We start from the raw sequence: 11,079 nt of genomic DNA, 5'->3' as shown, positions 1-11,079 counted from the left end.
AGCTATCAGTTGAAAAAAGAATTATTGGAGGTGTTGGTGATTTTTTGTTGGAAAAGTTCAAACCAAAATCTTTTGAAATTCTTTTTACTTTCTAATAAAACTTGACTGAAGTGGCATAAGCCTGAAAGCTTCCAGGACCCCAGGGCATCTTGCTTGTTTTCTTTCCCTGTACCTTTCACTATGCGAATCTAGCCTACCTAATGAAGCTACACTACACATGATCTGTGCACACAACACTCCATTCTCCACATACATACATGCGCGCACACACACACATTTGGTAACACATAATCTTAGTTGATAACACATTTGGTAAAACATTTTTCTACACATTTGGTTAGTTGATAACACATTATCCTTCTCTAACTATTCTAGTATCATAAGTTGAAATGTTTTAGCTTGATTTGAATCCTATCAGCATGACAAGGCTTATCCCATATATTCCTTTTTTTACTTTTTGGATGATTGAGCGAAAACAGCTCAAACTTACGCTTATACTTTTTTTACTGTTACTTTTTAATCTCTTTGTCCTGAACAGCATGGTTGTCTGCGCATGTATGCTCGATGATGATAATGTTTACTTAAATTAGGCATTTAGGCTAAGTGCAATAGATTGAGCCTGTAAACTTCTCTGTTACTATTTTTCTCAAGTTGTTCCATCTATTTCTCTACAGCTCGGTTTTTTCAGTTTCTGTTACATTTTGCTTTTCTGAACCTGTTTAGTAGCTCTGTCCAGTAAGTTTGTTTAGTTTTAGAGAAAGGATGGCAAGTTCTTTTTCTAGGTGTGATCTTAGTTAAATGCCCAGTTGTGATGTGTATTATGATCGGCTAGGGAGCAGAATTTTATAGTCCTGGGACCAGCTGTTTAGAACTATCTGAGAGCACATTTTAATCCTTCAGCTTGCCATTCAAGTTCATTTTAATCATTGATTATGATCTGATTGCTCTTTCTTTCAAGTTCATGTATATCAATTTTGATCGGTTCTGTTCTTGTTATGCTTTTTATGGAATATGGTTATTCATGCTGTCATTATCGCACATATTACAACTTCCCTGTTGTTCTCAAGACACTTCCGCATGTTGTTCTTCTTTGAAACTAACTTGAGCTAAGTGATAGTTAGCAAAATCCTTCTGTTGAATCTTTCCCCATTCTTGAAGATGGCGTCTGGAGATGAACGCGAACTGCCTCCAGCCTCTTCTCCTCAACAACAAGAGGTGGTCACTGCTCAATGAGATGCCGATGCCACTTCTCAAAAGCAAACAGAAGAAAGTCATACGCAGAAGCGAAAGCAAGATGGCCGAGGCAAAAACCAAATGCCAACGGGTCACTACACCATAACTCACGTCAATGAGGCAGGCGTGCCAACACAGCCTCAACAAGCTCAGGCGACATTCCGTAGAGAATGCGCCTCACTCGGACGGACAAGGGTCAGGATAACCTACCCAAACTGGAAGGTCGTGCCGCAGAGCGAGAAAGGCTTCTTGTGGGAAACAATTATAGCCCAATTTGACTTCTCTGAAGGATGCTCCTTGGAGGACGTGGAAAGACAGGCAATAGCCAAGATGGGCAAGCCGTGGAAGACCATCAAGAGCGAGCTGTATAATACATATGTGAAGCAGGATCTCATCCCCAATAATAGTGCTTATGGGTACTTGGTGGATCAATGGGCAGAGTTTGTGGAGAGGTGCTAGTCTAAGAAATTTCAGCAGCAGAGTCAGGCTAACAAGACGCGCCAGTCACGCAACACGCACCCCCACAGGCTCGACACTGGTGGGTACGCGCGCAAGGAGTTGGACTGGGACAAGGAGGATGAGCAGGCAGCTCGAGAGAACCGCTCCACACCATTTTCACAGATCCCAGAGAGGCGGGCCTGGAACTGGTTTCGAGGAAGGGTCGTACGCTCGGCCGATGGTTCCGTCACCTTCAGGAAGCCAGAAACCGAGCAAGTGGCTCAAAGAATCCTACAACTTTCGAAAGAATCCACTCAAGGATCATTCTAGCCATCTTGAGAAAAAGATATACTAACCTCGAGTTTGGGGAACAAAGAGCACCAGGGTCGCACGCGTGGCATAGGTGTTTCCATTCCATGGAACTTGGGATTCCCTAATGACGCCGATTCATATAGGAGCCGAAGGAGAAACAAAGCTGAGTGCGATGCAACCAAACATGAACAGATGAGAATGGAGATTGTCGCTAAGGTCGAAGCAAGGATGAAAGAACAGAATGGGTATGCTTACAGAAAGGATGGAACAACACGTCTAGGAGCAAGAACGAGTAATAAGGCAGCCGGATGCAGCCACGACACTTGAATCTCCACCGGCTCGGCACTGGAGCAGCTGCGCATCTGCACCAGGGAACGATTCAAATAACATGCTTGATCAACAGGACTTCCCTATCGGCGGATTTGAAGGTAACACCCCGACGACGACATTTCAAAAGAGGTCCCTGGCGAGAGATACCCCGTCGACAACATAGAGGCGGCCACCAAGTGCAAGCTCGTACTGCACACCACTGTTGGCACTGATAACATCATTGAGGTTGGCACGGGCTTGGCATTCCCATGTGGCGGGGATCAGATGATCCACGGACTACCGCTAGAGCCTGGTTACGCTAGGGTGTCAGTGGAGTTGATACACAAGAATTGCAAGTCCCTCCCAGTTCCTATTCCCCCAAAGGACGATGTCAGGACAATTGGGGAGGCCATCCACTCCTTCATCCAGTGGTCGAAGAAGTTCATAATACTGGTTGCACCTCCACCGCCTCCGCGGCCTCTGTCTCTAGTACGCGACAGCAACGACTTCTCTTTTCCTCGTGCTCCGTCGAAGGGCAAATCTTCTTCTACACCACATGAGCAACAACAAGTGTCTAGCAAAACTGGCCAACAATCTGCCAAAATGGCACCTCCAGGAAAGCGCAGAGCCAACAAACAGAAGGACAAGAGCAAGGAGGTAGAAGAAGAACATATGTTAAACACGTACGTGCCAGGAGAGCCGTTAGTGAGCAAGAAAGAGTTAGAGCAATTGGGCTGGGCAATTAGGATTCTGCACGACATATACCTTAAGGTTACATCAGGAGAAACATCTTTCTCCTTGTTTCAGCGCCAAGTACCAGTGGCAACATTTCTTGCAACCAGCTGGACACTTCATCGTGACCTTTTGTCACGTCCCAAATTCTATAATTGCGTGATTAAACTTAATCATGCTTCATTAGCGTCATAATTAAATTTGAGGCAAATTATTTTGGCACATTAGAGCAATTCGTTTTGAATCAATCGGATGAGAGAAGAAAATTCGGGAGAGAAAATAATTAAATTCGCAGTTAAAATAGACTTTTTCCTTAAAATGTGGGCTCCACATGTGGCCCCACCACCCCATCTCCACTTGGGCAGTAGCCCCACCTGCTCCCTCACTCCCACTCACGTGCCTCTCTCCTCTCCCAACCGGCCAAAGCAAGGAGAGCAAGAGTTCTCACTCTCTCTCTCTCCCTTTCTCCCTCAAATCCGAGCTCTAGAGAATGATTGGAGGTAAGCATGTGGTACCATTGCGATCATGAGCTCGTAAGCTATCCATCCATCCAATTCATTTTTGAATTCCCGGAGGATTTGAGTCGTTCTTGGCTCATTTTGGTGTTTAGGGTTAAAATGAGAAGAACACCAGAATTCTTCGTTTCTTGAGCATTTCCTCCACTTCCTGATGGTCACCGGCCTCCAAAAGCATCTTGGCTAAGTCTCTTAGGCACCCAATGGTAAGAATTCGTGATTTAGTTGATCGATTTCTAGTTTTAGCAAAGTTCATGAGTTTTTGAGGTTTCGGACAAAAATGAGGATTTAGATGAGATTTGAGTTGGGAATTGAGTTGCTAGGTTGACGAGTGAATTATAGACTCCATAAACCAACTCAATCATGTTCCTCTTTGGATTGGAGAGGATTGAAAATCGATTTGGCAAAGTTTTCCCCCAAACTGAAGCTTTTCTAGAAAGTCCGGAAGTTCCACACAATTTTTCGGAAGTTCCGCAGTGCGGAACATCCGCAGAAATTCGCGGAACTTCCACAAAAGTGCGGAACTTCAGCAATTACTATTCATCAGACGGTCCCAAAGTTGTAAAATTCATAATAAATTCTCCGTAGCTTCAAAAATTATGAAACTAATTTTGTTGGTTTCATAATAACCTAATCTACCTATTAAAAATGTCCCAGCCATGAAAGAGTTAATTAACTTTCTGAGATAAATTAATTAGTTTAATGCTTCATTAATTCATCGTTGGTCTTTCGCGAGTCCAAAATTGATGAATCCAATTTTGCTAGTTTCCTTATAACCTGTTCTATGTAGGAAAAATGTTTTCAACCATTATATGCATATTGTGGCATATGTTTGCACTTGATTCATACTCATGGCATTGCACGCGTTGATCTTTTTTTAGAGAATGCCGATCTGTCGACCCCGGAGGCCGAGGGTGATCCCGACGCACCCCACCTATTTGAGCCAGTGCATCAAGTCAAGCATCTAACATATTGCACCATGTCAGTTGAATTGATTAAAGTCTAAATATTGATAAATTATGCTTATGTATAGGTTTGCGTGTATAGGAAGTCGATATCGGGCTTTTATGGGTAGAACCTATATTGATTGCATTGTCTCTACCTTGAATTATTGTTTATCCATATCCTTGTAGCCTGGGTTTATTCATGATAAGGTCTAACTTAAAAGTAATGCGAGATGCTTAGCAATGCATAGGTCTTCGGTAGAAGTCGAGCGGTGGAACGTCCCATCGTTCGCGAGCTATAGGTTAAATTACTTTCACAATGGTTACCGTGTTGGGTTGTTGGTGTTGGTTGTATGGGTGGTGAGTATGAGACGAGGTGTGGGCGGTTCTAGGAGGTGTTTTATCTTGTCCGGATGTGGAGTTCCCCTGGGTAGCTCTGTAGAGAAAACCAGACACCATAGACCGCTTTGCACCGGTTAAGCATCGATTGTCGGTGTAGTCGGCTTTAGCACTTCCGTTACTCACCACATGCTGATCTAAGGGTAAGGCAAGCCGAATACCTTCGTAGCTGTGGCTTTTTGGGGCCTGAACATCGACGGTGTGAGCGGGCGAGATTGTAGTGGTACTAGTTTGCTCTGAGAGTAGTTCTAGTACCGCCACGCTAAGCGATGGATGCCACAAATAGTTGTAACTGGTTGGGAAAGGTTGACATGAGTACCCCCTCATATGATCCGGCGTGGTCATGCAAGCCGTATGGTCCTCAAGTCGTGTGGATCCAGGAGTATCCCCCTGCAGGGTGCACAAACAGTTCAAACTGTCGCACTCTCGGTCATGAGCATGCTATTGCTTATCTACATCGGTCGTAGAGTTTTCGAGTTGTGGATTGTAGTCAATATTGTGGTATGTGGTACGAGATGGTTGGTATGTCAGTTCGAGGTGGTTATAGTTCTTACAGCTATGTTTATGTTTATTTTAGATGCATTATGTTTAGTTGTTATTGTAGGGTAAAATGGTATGTTTGGTTAAGTATATATGCTCATACGTATATGTCTAGGTTGCTTACCGCATATGTTTTACTTAACCTTGTGGTCTACTCTTGCTAACAGCTCAATGCATAATCCTTGGAGTCGGGATATTATATACCCAAATCGTGTAAGTCTTGCGAGTACCTTCATACTCAGGGTGCTACCTTTAAGTTGATGCAGGTGTTGCGGGTGTGGAAGAGGCGACTTTCGGCTACTTCGTGCCTGTCGATCAGGGTGACGGGCAAGAGTAGTGCATCCTACTCTGAAGGTCGTGCTTTTGGGACGGTGCCTAAGGGCATGTGGCACCATTCTCTTTTGTTGTTTACATTTATCTTTCCGTTGTGTAGTTCTTTTGTGGTTAGGAGTTGAGGGGTTTTGTCTCCTCCTAGCTCGCTTTTATTGTAAATTGCTAGAAACAGTTGCATATTTTAGAACTTGTAATATAAATGTTAATTACTTGCTCTTTATTAAATTGTGTTGTGATATGTATGTTGGAAGGGATGTGTTGCGATCATTGGGCACAAAACACGTGCCGGGACTACCGGAATGGTATTCAAGTTAATTGTCGGAGTTGGATTATGAATAATGATCCTCCTGATGGTTAATTTGAATATTGTTTGGACAGTTCCTCACACCTTAGTATTAGAGCTTGGTTTAATTAAATAGCCTAAACATAATTCAGAGCGTTGTTTAGTAAGTGGTTAACTTCACCTAAACAACTCAATAAGTTTTGTTTATGGCCCTTCATGATCAATATACATGAAAATGCAATATTATGCCCCTAAGTATAACTGCTTGTGAGTTTCGATGTTTGTTGCGGAGATAAGTGCACAAGAAAGAAACGGTAGATAGGATTCGAGCATATCATCATTTGCAGTAGTTTGCATGCATGCATTTTTTTTCCTTGTTATTGATAGTCAAAGTTTTTATCAAAATTGCGGACCTTCTACACATTTTTGCGGATGTTCCACAAAAGTGCAGATGTTCCGAAGAGTTTTGCGGAAGTTCCGCATAAGTGCGGATCCTCCGGCCATTTTTGTGGAACCTCCGCACATCTGATCTTGTGTTTTTCAGAAAGGTGTGATGCCTTAGTGTGCGTCACTTGTGATTGGTATACGACTAGTGTTACCGTCAATATGTCGGAGTTTGACCTTTCCTTTTCATCTTATCGTCAAAACAGGATGAGAACCCGCGGCAGTTTGGGTGAGCATCTCGAGGGTTCTAATGAGAACAACCCTCCGCTGCCTCCATCGCCGAGTATGGCGGAGGTGCTCATGCAAATTGAGCGAAACTGTCAAGCGTAGACGACGCTCCTTGAGGCCCTCGTGCGCAACACTGCTCTTTATTAAACTGTGTTGTGATATGTATGTTGGAAGGCATGTGTTCCGATCCTTGGGCACAAAACACGTGCTGGGATTACCGAAATGGTATTCGGGTTAATCGTCGAAGTTGAATTATGAATAATGATCCTCCTGATGATTAATTTGAATACTGTTTGGACGGTTCCTCACACCTTTGATGATTTATTTTTCCTCTACTGTCTTGACAAGCTGGACGTGGGTCTATTGAGATGTTGGACACTGTAAGTGTTACTAATCGTGGTCTATGCTTAATGAACCGCCTAACTCATTGATACGTTCATTCATCTACATGACTCTTATGTGTAGACTTATGATTCAAGAAGCCAGGAGAGAGAATCCGAGAATTGGATTCCTTGACCCATAGGTCGTATGTGGGTCAACAATCACTTGGTCTTCGGGGGAGGTCGAGAAATACGCCGCGGAGTCCATGGTTGCCCTCTATGGATCAAATGACCTAATTCTTCTACCGTACAACTACCGAGACCATTGGATGCTAGTTTGTATCTTTACACACAATCAACACTGCATATACCTCGACTCGATGTACTGCAACAAAGAGAGGTATTCAGATCTGACAGACTTGTTGACAAGTGCGTTTGTGAAGTATGTTTCAATGGACGGGATTGTACGAAAAGATAAACCCTCAGCGAGCCACCAACATAAGTTTCCGGTAATAATTCCTCCGTCGCATATCAAGTTACCATTATAATATACATTCCATACATCTAAATGTACCATGCACAAATTGCAATGTCACTGGCAGCCGCAGGGCACCAACCTCTGTGGGTTCTATGTTGCCCAGTATATGATGCAAATCGTTTGCTCTAGTCCACCAGTATATCCGCCGGTTAGTGTAATTATAGTATATTAAAATGCATTTTTCATCGTTGTGTCTAACTATTTTAAGTTTCTTCTACAGACATATAAATTTCCTATAAATAATCTTTCAAATGATGCTCTCATGTATATTCAAAAAAGCCTCGTCAGTTTCATTTGGGGAGATCATAAAGGAGACTGGTGAATTTCATGATCCCAAAATTTTATTGGTCAAGGTTTGTAATCTCAACAGAAGTCGGTCATTTCAATATATTAAAAATGAAGCAAATGAACTCATTATATTCTTTTAATTCACTATGCTATAACTAATTTATTAGTTTATATATTATCAGACACGGGGTTTATGAAAGAATGAAGAGTGAAGAATGCTATGTAAATGTCATGAGGCTATGTAATATTGACTTTGTGACTTTGTAATGTAGTGAGATTTTGTAAATGTGTGACTTTGGGATATATATAGATTATATTTAGTAATATGTTGATTTTGTATTGTATTTTGTAATGTTGTTGAGCCTTTGTAATACTGATGTGTTTTTGTTGTAGATATGTGAGTTACATTCAGTAATATATGGATTTTATACTATATATACAAAAGTATAGACGGTTTTAGTAATACAATCGTCTGTACAAATATTTTTTACAACAGACTCTGTTATATAGGACAGACGGATCAAAATTCTAACTGTATGTACTGTTGTTATATCACAGACGACTTAAAACTTCAAACCATCAGTCGTGTGTGATATAGCCATATTACAGACAGCTAGTTATTGGAGCTGTCTATAAAAAAATTTATACAGACGGTTCAAAATTCATCTGTACAAATTTGAACCATCTATATAAATCTAATTTATAGATATTTCTTCACATATGATTGAAAAACTGTTGGAGTTTTCGAACCGTTTCCGTAGTAGTGACGTAACTTAACAAGAGAAGAGAAGCAATGCATGCGATCGGACAGCGCAAACTGGTTCGAAAAGTTGCGAGAGAAAAAAAGGCTACAGCACATAGCCACACGACATAGTGATCCCTGCGGATTCCGTTTTCCATCGTCATCCCGGGATCCAAGCCGAGACAACGCGGCCCCCGGCGGGATAGGGACAAGGTCTCATTTGGCACGCGCAGCGCTGTGGGCGAGGACGCTGGTGGGGGAGAAGCCGAGGCCCCGTGGGGACGGGCCGCTGTGGACGGCGCCGCGGTTGCCCGCCGCGTTCGGCGCCGGAGAGGCTGCGGAGGCGGCTTCCACAGGTTTTCTTGAACGGCCGCGGCCGCGGTGGACGTGCCGCTCGCAGTACTTGTGCCCCGGCACCACGTCGCGCGAGCACCGCCATTTCTTGCCGTCCGTGCGCCGGCACCGACCGGGCTCCGGCTCCATGCTGCTGCGGTAGTCGAAGCACAGGCTCCCCAGACCCGTCACTGCCATTCAAAAAAGAACTCAAGTATTCAAACAGTAACGCCAACCAATTGATAACACACAACGGCACGATCACAAAAGGAAGAACAATTGAACGTGAGGCTTTCTTGGCACGTACGGGAGGGGAAGCGCTGAGTGCCGAAGGAGGCGGCGGCGACGCTCTTCCAGATAGGGAGCACGAGGTGCACCGGCACGGGCGCGCCCGCAGCGAAGTAGCGGTAGATGAGCACCTGGTGCTCCAGCTCCTGCTGCTGCATGAACGTCAGCACCGACGGCCTCTTGCGTGTCGCCTCCGCGGAAGATGCTTCCACGTCTCGCGCGCCGCAGCTGCTGCTGCCGAGCCCCAGCTCTAGCCCAAGAACCAGCGGTAACGAGGCTGCCATGGTCACCTCTCCTACAGCCGACACAAAAATGCAAAACGGGCTAATTACTTTTACCAAGCCGACCAGAACGCAGAGCACTTGTGGTACTCTCCTAATGCCTGCTTGCACGTACCGGCGTTCGGGTTGGCGCAGGAGAGGCGGGGGTGCTTGGACGGCGGCTGTGGCGAGTCGGTCTCCTTGCCCTCGGCCATTTGGAGATTCTGGTGCTGTGTTCCGGTGGTTTTTGAACTATACGTGGAGGGGAGGAGGGAGAGGGCGCCGGCAGGTTCTCGAGAGGAGGGAAGAAGCGACAGCGCTGGTGTCAGATGAAGTGTGAAGCGGTGGATATATTTATCCGTGAAGGCACGTGAGACTTTATTCATATTATCGTAATTTAATAACTGATTTGAAGAGAAGCAGTATCTTTGCAGAACAGATATTATAATTCCTTCATTTTTCAATACTTATCACTTTTGATCATTTTATTTGTTTTTAAATACTTTTCACTTCATGTTTTTAAAACGTGGTTTTCAATTTTACCCTTAAAAAATATCTCTTATCCACCTATTTACGGTAGGTTTTAAAATATTTAGGCTAATTTTTAAGTTATTTTTGTTATTTCTCATTTAAAATTGATACTATTCTTAGTGTATTTTAATATATATGCTTGATCAAAATAAGAAGTATTGAAAAATAGGGGAAGTACTTTTTCCATGGTCGCTCGGGAAACTCAACTGTGCTCGAAAGGTAACGGAGACTGAAGGATGTGGTCGTAGTAGCAGAAAAAGCTGTGGTGTTGCGGTGGCGTGAAGGTGGCAATGGCATCCTGACGGCATCGGCCCTGGCTCGGCCAGACGACACGCATGGATTTTTTTTTTGACCTTTTTGTCGTTTTGGACGAGTTTGGCTGCCTTTTTTTACTCCTATCTCGTTCTTCAGGCTCGTGCAATGAGACGCGAATGCTTGGCTGGAGTGGCGATTTTATCAGATAGTGCTATGGAAACGCTGCTCGTCATGGTTCTCAACCTCTGAGAAAACCGGTGAAAATTGCCGCAAAAGAAAAGCCCGCGTGGATCTACTCGCCTTGTCACGTGAAGACCAGGCTCCCGCTCTGACTTCTGACACGATGTCAGCCTTTTGTTTCGTTCCGCGTCCTTGGTTATTTCCGCCATGGCGCCATACCGTGACTGTGGCACTTGGAGAGAGGGAAAGATAGACCCATATACTATACTTTTTGTCCGATAAAAAGGACACAAGTTTCATGTATTTTTCGAAGGAACAACGAAACTCCGGGTGCAGCTTTGAGTTCGCGCTTCGCAGAGCGTACCGTGCTGGAGCAGCGAGACTGGCCAGAGGAGCGGCGAATGCCGATGCAGCCGCGCTGACGGAGCTAGAGGCTGCGCGAGCAAAGACCGCACCGCGGCGGGCAAAGATATTTGTGGTGGAACGGGAGGGAAAGCGGGAGCGACCTGCTTCACTTCCTCTGTTCCAACCGGCCCCTACCGCTGCTGATACTGTCGCGTGCAGCGGCCAGCAGGGCAGGCGCGTGCTACGGATGATGGGGCAAGGACATGGCGTGTCGTTCCCCACGCCGGCA

The 11,079-nt window shown here is 44.6% G+C and overlaps 1 protein-coding gene across 1 annotated transcript; it reads right to left on the bottom strand.

Moving 5' to 3' along the window:
- Positions 1–8,310: 8,310 nt before the first annotated feature.
- Positions 8,311–9,871, bottom strand: LOC133917657 (growth-regulating factor 10-like). The gene is made up of 3 exons (XM_062361535.1): positions 9,616–9,871; positions 9,239–9,514; positions 8,311–9,122 (listed from the first exon to the last, which is right to left on the bottom strand). The coding sequence occupies exons 1-3, from the start codon at positions 9,863–9,865 to the stop codon at positions 8,815–8,817; spliced, it is 834 nt and encodes a 277-aa protein (XP_062217519.1). The 5' UTR covers positions 9,866–9,871; the 3' UTR covers positions 8,311–8,814.
- Positions 9,872–11,079: the final 1,208 nt, after the last annotated feature.

Source organism: Phragmites australis, chromosome 5, assembly GCF_958298935.1.
Source record: "Phragmites australis chromosome 5, lpPhrAust1.1, whole genome shotgun sequence".
Taxonomy (NCBI): domain Eukaryota; kingdom Viridiplantae; phylum Streptophyta; class Magnoliopsida; order Poales; family Poaceae; genus Phragmites; species Phragmites australis.
The sequence above is the reverse complement of the archived record's forward strand: the minus strand, read 5'-3'. Positions and strand labels throughout refer to the sequence as shown.